The 14,657-nt window shown below is 35.1% G+C and overlaps 1 protein-coding gene across 2 annotated transcripts in view; it reads left to right on the top strand.

The window, feature by feature from the left end:
* The window catches only part of LOC126830910 (adenylate cyclase type 9), a 75,187-nt gene extending 65,111 nt beyond the window's left edge, over nucleotides 1-10,076 (top strand). For both annotated transcript variants that reach the window (XM_050561410.2, XM_050561409.2), the window contains one exon: nucleotides 1,614-10,076. In XM_050561410.2, coding sequence (XP_050417367.1) covers nucleotides 1,614-3,280 — 1,667 coding nt within the window. In that variant the 3' untranslated portion in view covers nucleotides 3,281-10,076. The remainder of the gene's footprint in view (nucleotides 1-1,613) is intronic.
* Nucleotides 10,077-14,657: the final 4,581 nt, after the last annotated feature.

Genomic DNA, 14,657 nt, shown 5'->3' with positions numbered 1-14,657 from the left:
GTGTGTCATCTACAGGCCGCAATTCTTAACAGATTCTTTTGAAACTTTGCATACCTATTCCTTTTACCCTAAGGACGACCCCTATTGTTTTTTTTGGGATTGCCCAACCCACAGGGGAAGAGCCACACCCATTTTTTCTTTGTGTTTCTGTCTGTTACCTACAGGCCACGATTCTTAATGGGTCATCTTTGAACTTGGGATATGTATTCCTTGTAGCCTAAGGACAACAAATGCATGTCCCGACCCCCAGGGTCAGAGCCACGCCCAATCTTTGTGTTTATCGTTTACAGGCCGCAATTCTGAATGGATCAACTTGGTACTTGGCATATGTATTCCTTATGGCCTAAGGGTGTCAACTATTGATTTTGGTGAATGCCCCGACCCCCAGGGGCAGAGTCCGAAGGCCACAATTCTGAATGGATTATCTTAGAACCTGGTATACTTATTACTTATACCCTAAGGACAGCAACTATCAATCAAAGCAGGAATGTGGACGTATATTGCAGCCTTAGCGATGCTCTTGTTTTAATATATAAGTATTAATTGTTGATTTTGTATGAGAAAAGAGTCTGTCATCGCATTTTTAGTTTAATGTGAATGAAAAATTCATTATAATCTTTGAGTGGCATTTAGTGATTGATAACAATAAGAGAATACTTGTCGAAACGTTGTGCTATATGTGTATAAACCAGTGATTGTATTCCATATAAATTGTGTTGTGTTTTTTAAAAATTCATTAATTGATTTCTTCACTGAAATATTAAGTATCACTATATAATACTTGAATTTAATCAGTATTCATTCCTTAGATTTGATAGCTATGCAATTCTTAGATATGCAAAATTAAATATTGTTTTAAATATCAATTATGCTTAGAACACCCTCTGTTTTTAAAGGTAGTTCAGTCATCAGTGTGACATGACAGTGTCACTGACCACACACATTCACTGATACTGTTAATACTAGTTTTTATGGCCACAGTGACACTGTAACTAAAATTTAAAATATGAAATGATTAACTAATTATTATTATTTTTCCTTTTGATTAAAATTTTTCATCACGAATGTGTGTAAACTTTTATAAAAAAGGAGCACAATGAATTTGTGGAAATAAAAAATATATAGGGATAAAATGTAGACAAAAGGGTTTCAACAAATTTATGGAAATCTTATACTTTCATTATTCACATTATTCATATGAATAAATTATTCTGAAAAACATAGCATAATTAATTGATTTTAAGATGCATTATATGGTTTTACGTAACTTATTGGTGTGTCTCTGTCAGACAAATTAACTAGAGCAATCAGTAATGAAAACACCACTAGGTAACAGTGTGCGTGTGCAAAACTTGTCAACTTGTTGTGTTTCTATTTGTAGTTTCACTTCAGATCTGGGTTCATAAACAAGTTTATCTTCAAATCTTTTACAAAATAGCCATTTGCTCATCGTGTATATACAAGTACCAGATATATTAAGTTCTTTTTAATTTTTTAAGATTGATTATAAATAGGGAGAAGAATAAATGGAGACTGTCTGGCCTATGTTTTTTTAAAATGTTTATTAGCTGTATGTCTATATCTATCCTAATGTTGTTTTCCTATATTTGTAGGTTCCGATGTTGAAGCAGCGGGTGATCCAAGTTTGGTTCCTATGAACCCAGATTGGACAAACTGTTCTCATATGAAAGAGGAAAATGATAATAAGATTGTTGCCTGTATAAATGAAAACGTGAAAAACAAATCATTCTTCTATGAGCCAGAAATCAACAGGTTAACTCTCTGTTTTCTGAATGCAGACATGGAGGAAGATTTTCGAGATCATTATCTGGAGAGTAACTTGGGTAAAGAAGAAACGATGGCATCACCTCGGTATCACTCCCTTATAGAAGCTGTTTTATCCTTGATTGTGTTCATATTGATATCTATTTGTTGTTTCTTAGTATTTGGATATCATATTGTCTGGCTGTTTGTGTTTATTATAGCTCTTATTATTGAGATTCTCGTCCTCATCCAGTTGGCAACAGACGTTAAAATTGGATTGAAGAAAAAAGAAAAATGTAGCATGTTAATGCACATATTGTCTGGGTGGTACTTTCGCAACTCCATGGGAGCTGTCATTGCCATTATACCCATCATTGCTGTATACTCAAACCTGTCTTGTGAGCTGGCAACCAATGACCAATGGAAGGACCGATTTTTCTGTTTTACAGCAATTGTTGCACTGCTTCATTTCTGTAATTTTACAATGCTCAGCGCCTGGGTCAAGTCGTTCTTGGTAACAGTGGCAGGAATCGCTCTTTTAATATTGCTCAGTGTCCGTTTTTGTCCACCAGAGGAATTTGTTCATGTTAAGCCAATAGTCACCTTATTTGCCAATACTACTTCCGCAAGTCCAACTTATAAAGTCAACCAATCTACTCTGTCAGATCATTTGTTCTCCGGTGAGAATAATTTACGTTACGAAATTATACTAGACATTATCCTCCTTCTTCTCTTGATACTCTTTATAAGTAGAGAATTTGAAATCAGCTACAGACTAAGTTATTTTGGAAGTTCTCAATCTGAGAAACAGAGAGTTCAGATGATGGAAAACAAGGAGCAAGCTGAATGGTTGTTACACAATATTGTTCCAGCCCACATAACTGCAATAGTAAAGCAAACTTCAACATATTCTAAAAATCATAAAGATATAGGTGTTATATTTGCTACCATTGTCAATTTTAATGATTTTTATGATGAGTCATATGAAGGAGGTCGAGAGTATTTGAGGGTTTTGAACGAGCTGTATAGCGATTTTGAGGATCTGCTGGATGAGCCACGTTTTAAGGACGTTGAAAAAATTAAAACAATCAGCAGCACTTTCATGGCTGCCTCAGGACTGAATGAGCAAAATCGTGCAAAAAATAAGAACCCGAATGCCCATCTATATGCTCTATTAGAGTTTGCACAGGAACTTCAGAATAAAATTGGACAGTTCAATGATAGTATTTTTAACTTTGATTTTCAAATGAAAATAGGGTATAATTTCGGAGAAGTCACCGCTGGTGTTATTGGAACAACTAAACTACTATACGATATCTGGGGAGATACTGTCAACATCGCTAGTCGTATGTACTCTACCGGAGAAATGGATCAGATTCAAGTCCCAGAATCTACAGTACAACGCTTGGGAGACAAATTTTCATTTGGAAATGAAAGAAAAGTTTTGGTGAAAGGAAAAGGGGAGATGAAAGTTTATTTTTTAGAAAAGAAAATAGAAGGAGCAACATGGGAATAATACTATTGTTAATAGTTTATATTTATTGAGATGATATATATGTTAAATATTTATCATGTTATTTATTAAACCATCTTGTAAATAGTATGTGTATTAATATTAATGCAACTGTTTACATTTAATACATTTTTGCCCTGTTCGCATTACTTACTTGTTGTACATTAACTTTACCAAGCCTCTTAGGATTTTGTGAACAATAGTATGTATATATAGCCTATCAGTATATACAAATAGATATATTAGAGACCAGAAATGTGTATTAAAAATACCTGGTAAGTAGTTTTGCAGTATATAAAGGAAACTACTAATTTTAATACAAATTTCTGTAATAAATCAAGCATAAACTTTTCAAAACCATCAAATAATCAATTATGATTAAGTAAAATGTAATCAATGTCCTTGAAAAAAAAAATTGCGTAATTATCTGGTTGATAGCCTTCTGATCTGTTTAAATGGAAAAAGTCACAGTGCCGACAGATAGATATGGCCGGTTAGATTCATTTCAAGGCGTATTTCTGGTTGCATTAAATTTTTGTTTTAATTATTTTAGAATATTTGTTAGTGTTGCCTTAATGGTGATACATATCAATTTGAACAAGGCCTTTGCCACATAGCTGTCTCCATAACTCTTACTGGTAATGTAAGCTTAATGTGATATATGCAAGAATTGAGGCTTAATCAATGGTAGTCTATAAAGACTACGATGGAACCTCTAGGCTTTGGTCCGCATGTAAATCATCATATTTTTTTTTTCATTTTGGGTGTTTATTTTTGCAATGTCTATAGCCTGTCTTGTCCGCAGGTTTATCTTGTAGATTTTCGTTTTGTGTGTAGTTCAGTCCTGCTGCACTTACTAATAGTCTTTACAAAATGTTTGTTAGCGGGAGTCGACAGAACCATCACAGTTGTTAACTCCTGTTGTCACATAAAAAAATATTAGTGAGAGAGGCTTGTCAAATTTCAACCTTTTATGGAGACATATGGTCTTATTTAACTTGACTGTTGAATTTATATTTTAATTTTTCTAGAAGTTTACTTCATCAGCTTTTAACAGATGTGAAAATAGTGTACCTGTACAAGAGTTGCTTCCCTTATTTAGTATGCAGGCATTGAACATACCCGGTAATTATATTAGTGGGATTGTTGTGTTGTAGTAGTTTTAAGATCCGAATCGATTCCCAAGTTTAAAATAATAAAATATTATGGAGTGCTATAGATTGAGATGTAGAATTTGATTATGTAGAGAACTTTCTAGTGAAATATGGAATGAATTACTACTATATGTCCGTAATTAATTGATGTATAGCTTATTACAAGAATCTCAAATTCAATAATGGAGGCTTTTATTTATTGATAAGTTTTTTTTAAATATCAAGAAATTCCAGGAAGGTAGAATGCTTGTTAATTAATGGAAATAACCAATGGTAATTGAACAATTAATAAAGGTTCATAATTCCTATCCATTGTCCTGATCCCTTTGTAAATTATTTGCAATAAAATATGTTTAAACTAACAAAAAGCATGAAAATGTTGAGAAAATAAAACCATTATAATTTATTAAACTTTTGATTGAAATTTCATTAAATTGTAATAAATATTTTAATTACATTAACGTATATCTATATATTGCCTGTCAACTCATATTTTGTACATAAATAAACTCATTCATAATTCTAAAAACCTAATGTATTATATAATATTTATGTTCTTTTTAATATATTTAATCTTATTTCATATATCCTCTAAGAATTATTCATTCTAATATAATTTGTATACTTCTTTGAACAAGTGATGTTTGTGTTAGACATTGTTCAAAAATAAGACTGTTGTTAAATGTTAGCATCTTTAAAATGTATGGTAAACCATTCTTAGAATATATATCTTATGTAATATTGTAGTCTTAACCAAAGTATATGCAATGGTTAGACCCATTTTCAATGTCTTGGGGGGGAAAAAAAAGACACAAAAGAGACAATTTTCAACTTGGAAAGGTTGTCGTTTGGATTGTTGGTAAACTTTATTTATAAATTTAACTTATTAATCCTAATTACAAAATATAATGAGGTCTATAAAGTTTATCTAGAAATTGAATAAATAGTGTGTTGATTTGACTACAGGGATTAAAGAGAGTTACTGTGTATTTTCGTTACTTCAATATTTTTTTTTGATTTGTTATAATTAATATAAAGCTTTTCAATATATATACACATATTGTAAATATACACATAGATATAGTATATGTACAGTTTAAATAATATTACTTATATTGGTGCAAACTTTTATTACTTATAGCACCGTCCTTTTAATCTCTAAATGTTGGAAGTTTTTATAGCTGTATTTTCTTGTACATAGTTGTTTATGTACTGGTCTCCAATCCATTATACCGTTCCTAGAAATTCCAAGTTAAACCATTTAAGTTACACCAAGCTAAGTTAAACCATTTTACCAATCTGACTAAAACACAGATCCTATTCGTTTCGTTTTTTATAGCTCAAAATTTTGTTTTGTCTGTACTACACTAGGATCTGGAAGAGTTGTTATATAACAGGCGTTCTGGATCGCGCAAGGGATTAGCCAATGAAACCATCTGTTATGGGGACTTCTTGGCGTGCCATGCACAGAACTGTGGGTAAATCACTAGAAACGTCAACGCTGATTGATTAATCAATGTCTGAAGTCATAAGGTTAAAAGCCGCTCATAACGACCCCTGACACGACTGGTCAGATCTTGTTGTAGTGTAGCCCATCGAAATATAAATAAACGAAACGAAATATATATCTGTATTTTAATCAGATTGACCATTTTACCATCAATAATAGCTTCTTAATACAAAACAGCAAATACACAATGGAAAAATATATGGCATTTTTTTATCTAGTAGATGAATTATTGTTAAAAATGTATTATCCAACGGATAACTAAAACAAGGACAGAAGATGTTTTCAAAGGAATTGAAAGTATGTATTCTGTTGCATGTAGAATTATTTATTACTTAAAGATGCATTATGTAAGAGCTTAACCTGCTAATGCAGATCTTTCGTTTGACCTAAAATGTTATATAAATCATTAGTTAGACATTTATTCAAATGCCAAGCTCTAGACCATCAGATGCTTTTCATTTTCAATGGATTTAAACATGATTACTAGTTAATGATTTAATTATAAAATGGTTAATCGAGACTTTGTTTATTATCGTAAGAACGGTAGAAATGACAATCGAAGTAATTTGACTGAAATTTTCAACATATTCCCTTTTCATTATCTATTTTTTTAACTATTATAGCGAGAACTGTCAACTCTTTATCAAAATCTTACATAATGCATCTTTAAACAAACCATCCCACCTTTGCACAAATCTTTTACAAATTTGCATAACTATGTACAATGTTACCAATATTAGCATAAAAACAAACAGATAAAAGTGTTTGACTGTGTGAATATACTGTGCAAAGGGTTTGGTTCCATTCTTTGATGAACTGGGTTCAATATTCAGGTTTGCACTATATTCACTTTTGTATAATATTTGTTATAGAATTAGATATTGTTGTGTATACATTTTATTTATATAAAAACCCCAACTTCATTTATCATTTCGATATCATTGAAATAACATGATTAAATGCCATCATGTATCAACCAATAATTTACAATAGAACTTGAGAGGCTGTCACCATTATGCTGTGTTCAGTAGCCTCAAATATAAAATTAATATCAAATTTAGAATATCAAATTTTGTCTGAGCATTATGTATACTTTAAGAAAATGTTTCGTTTTTGAAATGAAAACCGACATCTGCATTTAATTTGGTTAAAAATATAATTGTCAATTTTATTGGATGTTTTATGTCGATATTGTCAACACAATATACCCTTAATTAGTAAACCATAACACACCAATCAACCCAATTCAATACTTTATATTTACTTAAATCAATAGGTTTAGCTCACTTTAAAACTTTGAGAGTGGATTTTATACTAATATATACTATACTATTCAAAAAAAGTAGGGGATATTTGATTTTGGGGGCATAATACTAAAATATGCAAATGACTACGAAAAAAGTCACTATAGAACCTAACAGAAGAAACATTTCCAGTTACATGTGACGCCCAAACGCGCCAATAGCTACCGCATGGAATGCAGGTGATGCTTGGGATCATCATGGGGGTCCAACCCAAGATTTGCACGACTCTGACTTTGAATGTTACAGTCATTGTGGCATTGAATTCCAGGGTGGAAACATCAGTTTAATTGTTTTAGTGACCAGAAAACAAATTTTGATATGCGTCGGCTTACCCAAAATGAAAGGTTACGTGCCCTTGGCATGCTACAGATCGGCACAACACAGGCGGTTGTGGCGCGGACGATGAATGTTTCTCAGTCTGTCATAAGCAGGCTATGGTCCAGATACCGTGATACACAATCTGTACAGGACAGACCACGCTCAGGTCGACCAAGGGCGACAACTCAAGCCCAGGATCGATTTATCCGTACCTTGGCCTTGAGAAATCGTGTCATCACAGCAAATCAGATCAGCGCTCGTCTTCAAACAGACACTGGTGTGAGAGTGAGTGGCCAGACGATTCGGAATCGACTGCATAGGGGTCACCTTCGCGCCCGACGTCCTCGCGTGATCCCTTGTTTGAGAGATCATCACATTCAGGCAAGACGTCGTTGGTGTAGGGATCGTCAACACTGGGATAATCGACGCTGGAGCAATGTGATGTTTTCAGATGAGTCAAGGTTCACTGTTGATTTTTTGGACAGACGTAGGAGGGTGTGGCGTCGTCGAAACGAGCGCTTCCAAGACGTTAACGTCATCAGACATGATCGATTTGGGGGTGGTTCTGTTATGGTGTGGGGAGGCATCACTGTTGCTGGAAGAACGGCTTTACATGTTGTTGCAGGGCGTGTTACAGGCCAGTACTACCGGGACAACATCTTGGCAGTCCATGTTGTGCCGTTCGCACGACGTCATGGCCGCCGTTTCATCTTCCAGGATGACAACGCAAGATGTCACAGGGCCAGGATCGTTACAGGTTACCTCCAACAACAGAACATCACCACATTACCTTGGCCAGCACTGAGTCCCGACTTCTCCCCCATCGAGCATGTCTGGGACATGCTTGGACAGAGGTTACGTCAACGTCAACAACGTCCTGCCAATGTCCAAGAACTTGCTGCTGCGTTTCAACAGGAATGGGACAATCTGGACCAAAATGACCTTAGACGTCTCATTAGGAGTATGCCACGTCGGATCAATGCTTGTTTGGCAAACAGAGGAGGATTTACCCGTTACTGGCTTGGTTGTGATGCTGTGGTAATTTTGCTGTTTGACCCCGGGTATCATTTTACCCTTATAATGGTCAGTCTGTGCCTTACTTAGTCTAACGATCATTTGGAATAAATCGATGAATGTGAACTTCATTTCATTTTGTCATTTGTTTCTTCGTCAGTTTCATTAGGTGACTTTAATAACACTTAAAAATCAAATATCCCCTACTTTTTTTGAATAGTATAGTAACTGATTGTTATATATTAATCACTGAAATTATTCTATTAGATGTTGTTCTTGAAACCTATAACATTAGTACAAAACCAACTATTTTATACTATATAGAATATTATTTATTGTAAAATATTTTATTATAGTTTAATCAACATTATTATTACACCCATAGATAAATTAAATGTTATACTTGATACTACTATATTAAACACCTTTTGTTGTCAGCTTTTTGTCATATTTAACTTTAAATACAGAATTATTTCCTTTTTGTCCTCAAAATTAAATTATACATGAAAACATTGAGTTTAAATACAACCTTCATAAAAAAAGGGCCAGATTATATGAAAAAGATAAAATCTTCAAGATACATTGTCCTGAAAGTATTTATCGGTTGTTATTTCCAATAAAAGTATGGCAAATTTGGTAGTATGGAAAGTATAGACACCTAATCTTACTAAAAAAAAATACTGGATTACCCGTAAAACACCCATGGAGCAAACACTGGGCAAAAATGTCAGGGTATCACTAATTGGCACCCGACTGTTGTCTGTTAGCTTTTTGTGTGCGAGCTTGACTGAGGGAGCGGATATTATTTCTTGATCAAATGATTAGGCTGTTTTGGGAACATTGAGGGGTGAACAAAAGATTCTGCAATTAAATGGCAGAAAAAGAAGATGACAGAAGGTATTTAAAAATTTACTTAGGCCTTAGTATGTTTGGTAAATGTGCAGGAAAAAATGATAAATACTTTCTGAAACATGGACCCTCCCACAATGAAGCTAAGGTGATAAACATGGCGTCTAACAACAGTTTATTTATAGCTATAGGTATCCCTGGCAAATACAAAGTTTTGCGAGGGAATTGAAGCAAATTTTTGGTAAGATTGATTATTTTGAATCTGTTTTTAGTCTAAATATATCATGAAATCACACAGTTTGTATGCGGGGAAAAAAACTTTAAATAACCACAAGTTAATTCTGGCATGTTGGGGCATGAATTGGAGAAGGTATTGTTATATTCTGTTGAATTGTATACATTTTTCCTTAGAAAGCTATCAGATTTAATTCTGATGAAAATTTTTATTAAGATAGCACTAGGGTCAGAAATACACTTTTTAAGAGCTAATTTATTGTTTTATCCCCCATCTCTGTAGAAACCATTGATTTTATTATTGTTTTTTGAGTATGTTTGTAGTAAATATATAATATTATGTTTTTGTTTTATTAGCTTGTTGTTAGCCTATCCTGTCTTTAAATTGCTCAAGTAAAAGCCAGTTGGCAAAGTTTTCTTGTGTTTTTCTTGCAATTTTCTTATTTCGGGAAGTAGTCCTTTCAACAAGAATATGAGATAAGAGAGATTAAGCTCATGTATCATGCCCCTTTTGGAGCCAGTCTAATTAAAACCATAGCAACACTTTGTTCCACTTTATGGGGTGCATTCAGTATAAGCAAATTGTAATTGGTTGACTCCAGATCAGCTAATCAAAACATGTGATACAAAAAATCTTGACCCGCCCTTTGATTACGAAGGAATTTGATTGGCTGTTTAAACATACATTATGCAAGAGCTAAATCTGTCTATTGTTATCTAAATTATTAATTAGACATTAATTAAACTATCCAGGCCATAATCAACTCTAGATAGCAGCGCTAGCCTGCGATCTTTAGTGGATTGTAAGCCGATTTACTGCATAACTTTCCTTCTCGATTAAACGATTAAATGGATAATCGAGACTATGCTGTTTATCGTACTGACTTTAGTAATGATGACCAAGGCTTATGGGAATTTCAGTCGCTTAGTTCTCGGTTCATCGTGGATCAATTTGAATGAAATTTTCACCAAATTGCCTTTACATTATCTAGTTTTTAACTATTATAGTGAGAACTGCCAACTCGTTACCGAATCTCCCATAATGTATCTTTAATTATGCTTTTCTTCACAAAAGAACATACATATGATTTTGTCAGCGAAATTACTTCAGTGGTAGCGGATGTTAAATAAAGCTACTTCAACACACACACATCTGATTATTGTAATGAAATCTAGTGCATAGTACAAAATCTCATCTTGTGAGGCTGACAAAGTATTGCCTAAATGGTTTGATTGGGATGAAAAATCAAGGTCCACGTGTGCACATAACAGAACCTTTGACAGTGGCAATCTGTTGAATTACAGCCATAAGCACTGCTGTTAAGAAAAAAACTATTTTCGATAGCATTGCATATTTGACCATTGTCCTAACAAACATTTATGAATAATCTATGGTGTCTACAGAGTAAAATGTTTGTAGTTGAAGTCTATTTAAAGGGAATGGAAGATTATCGACCCTATTTCCCGAAGCTAACAACCACTTCTGGATTCCTAATATTGGTCTCTGTTAAACCCAAAAATTTCTGACACGAAATTTTTTTAATGTGATATCTGCTTTGATCCTTCGCAGTTCATTTATATTAATTTCATGCATGCAGTAATTTTAAGATCTGCAGACATGATTCTATCTTTTCTTGAGTATATCCTGATGTTTCTAGACACACAAATTTAGCACGTGTCAATCTTACCAAGGGTCCCCAAACAACGCATAAACATTAACTTCTTTAGGGGCCCCCCATACTTGCGGACTCCTTCTCAGTATAACCCTACTCCTTGTCTACAATGACATTCTCTGTGGAAATCTGCTTTAGGATCCATTCCTCTTCATACTCAAATTATTGCAAAATGATCAGGTTTTTAGGGAACAGGTGCATTTGAAACCAAGTACAAACTAATATACTAATGGGTAACAGAATTATTATTACTTTATTTGTCTTTGAGAAATAAAGATGGCAGTGTGAAATCAATAGAAAACAATATTGGCTTTCAATGTTCTTTGCTTTATCGTAATTGCAGGAGAATGGCACAACACAGACATAACACACAGACATTGGAAGTAATACGTAAGATAGGTTGCCAGGCAATGAAACATACGCCCACAGCCGCCAAGTCGTCCAAACAGTCAACAAGGGTTGTCGCATATTTTTATACGCCCACATTTTCATGTGAAACTTCCAATCAGTAGAAACAGGAAACACAAACCAAATACAGACGGTTTGATGGGATCAATTTTGACTAAGTCAAAATGATGCATTTGATATTCAGATAAGTTGATATAAAATAATTAATAGAATACAGTATCAAAAAAACATCGTTTTATCCAACGTTTCGTCAGTAAAAATACTAACTTCTTCAGGAACGAAGAACTAAATTCAAAATGACTGGAAGTCAGTTATGACATCATAGGAAGTTATGACATCATAGGAAGTTATGACATCGTGGGGGTGATGACATCATAGACTTAGATACATAACGTGAAAGATTAGCTTAACTAAAACTTAGGTAAAATTTTACAAGTAAGGAAAACTTATGCATGATTATGAATGATTTTGAAACCCCCTGGATTTAACTCATTTAAACCGTTAGGCCAAACTGAATCAAGTCTATGAATCCACAGACTTTCTGCTGTGTTCAATTTTTTCTGATCTTTATCATGAATTTTTTGTACTATGGTACACACGAAATCATGACCCGGTATATTAAAATGGGAGGCTACATGGGGGGAATGGCCAGGTTTTTTAAGCTTTATATTACTTCTGTGCTTATTAAGTCGAGTGCTGTTAAACAATATACAACATAAGAACTGGCACAGTTGACAGAGTCTCTAATCTTGAATGATTTCATGTCTTTACTGGTTACTTCTTGATTATTACACATAGTCTCGCATGATTTGCATAATTTTCGTAAACAAGGTTGACATCCGTATGAAATTATGTTCTTAATATGCTTATTACTAGTGTCAGAAGTTCTCAACTTATTTTCTTTCAAGATATTGCCAATAGTGTAGTTTTTCCTCTCTGCTATTATTATTTTGCTGCTATTCATAATTTTCGTCATACGTGAACTTGTATCTAAAATACTTCGGTCTTTAATCATTTGGTGAAGGTGAGGTTGTCTAGGGTCAAAGGTAGTAGTCCATGGAATAATGTTCACATTCGTATCAGTCTTGGATTGGTAGGTAAGTAATTCAGTCCTGGTCTTCTGATCTGCGCGTTTAAATGCCTTTAGAATAATTTTCTTGGGATATCCGGATTGTTTAAGATAGGATCCAAAATTTTTTAGGTTTGATTTGGTCCAGCTATCTTTACTACAAATCCGTTTTATACGTAGAGCACCACTGTAAGGGATAGCGTTAAAGGTGTGTTTGGGATGACAACTTGATGGAGGAAGATAATGATGGCAATCTGTTCTCTTGGAATATAGATTTCTTTGACAACTTTTACATCTAGGAAATTAACTGAGTTACTATACTATTCAAAAAAAGTAGGGGATATTTGATTTTGGGGGCATAATACTAAAATATGCAAATGACTACGAAAAAAGTCACTATAGAACCTAACAGAAGAAACATTTCCAGTTACATGTGACGCCCAAACGCACCAATAGCTACCGCATGGAATGCAGGTGATGCTTGGGATCATCATGGGGGTCCAACCCAAGATTTGCACGACTCTGACTTTGAATGTTGCAGTCATTGTGGCATTGAATTCCAGGGTGGAAACATCAGTTTAATTGTTTTAGTGACCAGAAAATAAATTTTGATATGCGTCGGCTTACCCAAAATGAAAGGTTAGTGCCCTTGGCATGCTACAGATCGGCACAACACAGGCGGTTGTGGCGCGGACGATGAATGTTTCTCAGTCTGTCATAAGCAGGCTATGGTCCAGATACCGTGATACACAATCTGTACAGGACAGACCACGCTCAGGTCGACCAAGGGCGACAACTCAAGCCCAGGATCGATTTATCCGTACCTTGGCCTTGAGAAATCGTGTCATCACAGCAAATCAGATCAGCGCTCGTCTTCAAACAGACACTGGTGTGAGAGTGAGTGGCCAGACGATTCGGAATCGACTGCATAGTGGTCACCTTCGCGCCCGACGTCCTCGCGTGATCCCTTGTATGAGAGATCATCACATTCAGGCAAGACGTCGTTGGTGTAGGGATCGTCAACACTGGGATAATCGACGCTGGAGCAATGTGATGTTTTCAGATGAGTCAAGGTTCACTGTTGATTTTTTGGACAGACGTAGGAGGGTGTGGCGTCGTCGAAACGAGCGCTTCCAAGACGTTAATGTCATCAGACATGATCGATTTGGGGGTGGTTCTGTTATGGTGTGGGGAGGCATCACTGTTGCTGGAAGAACGGCTTTACATGTTGTTGCAGGGCGTGTTACAGGCCAGTACTACCGGGACAACTTCTTGGCAGTCCATGTTGTGCCGTCCGCACGACGTCATGGCCGCCGTTTCATCTTCCAGGATGACAACGCAAGATGTCACAGGGCCAGGATCGTTACAGGTTACCCCCAACAACAGAACATCACCACATTACCTTGGCCAGCACTGAGTCCCGACCTCTCCCCCATCGAGCATGTCTGGGACATGCTTGGACAGAGGTTACGTCAACGTCAACAACGTCCTGCCAATGTCCAAGAACTTGCTGCTGCGTTGCAACAGGAATGGGACAATCTGGACCAAAATGACCTTAGATGTCTCATTAGGAGTATGCCACGTCGGATCAATGCTTGTTTGGCAAACAGAGGAGGATTTACCCGTTACTGACTTGGTTGTGATGCTGTGGTAACTTTGCTGTTTGACCCTGGGTATCATTTTACCCTTATAATGGTCAGTCTGTGCCTTACTTAGTCTAACGATCATTTGGAATAAATCGATGAATGTGAACTTCATTTCATTTTGTCATTTGTTTCTTCGTCAGTTTCATTAGGTGACTTTAATAACACTTAAAAATCAAATATCCCCTACTTTTTTTGAATAGT

The sequence above is a fragment of the Patella vulgata genome, chromosome 8 (genome assembly GCF_932274485.2).
Source record: "Patella vulgata chromosome 8, xgPatVulg1.2, whole genome shotgun sequence".
Classification (NCBI taxonomy): Eukaryota; Metazoa; Mollusca; class Gastropoda; family Patellidae; genus Patella; species Patella vulgata.
Note: the sequence above shows the minus strand (reverse complement) of the source record. Positions and strands in the feature narration are given on the sequence as shown.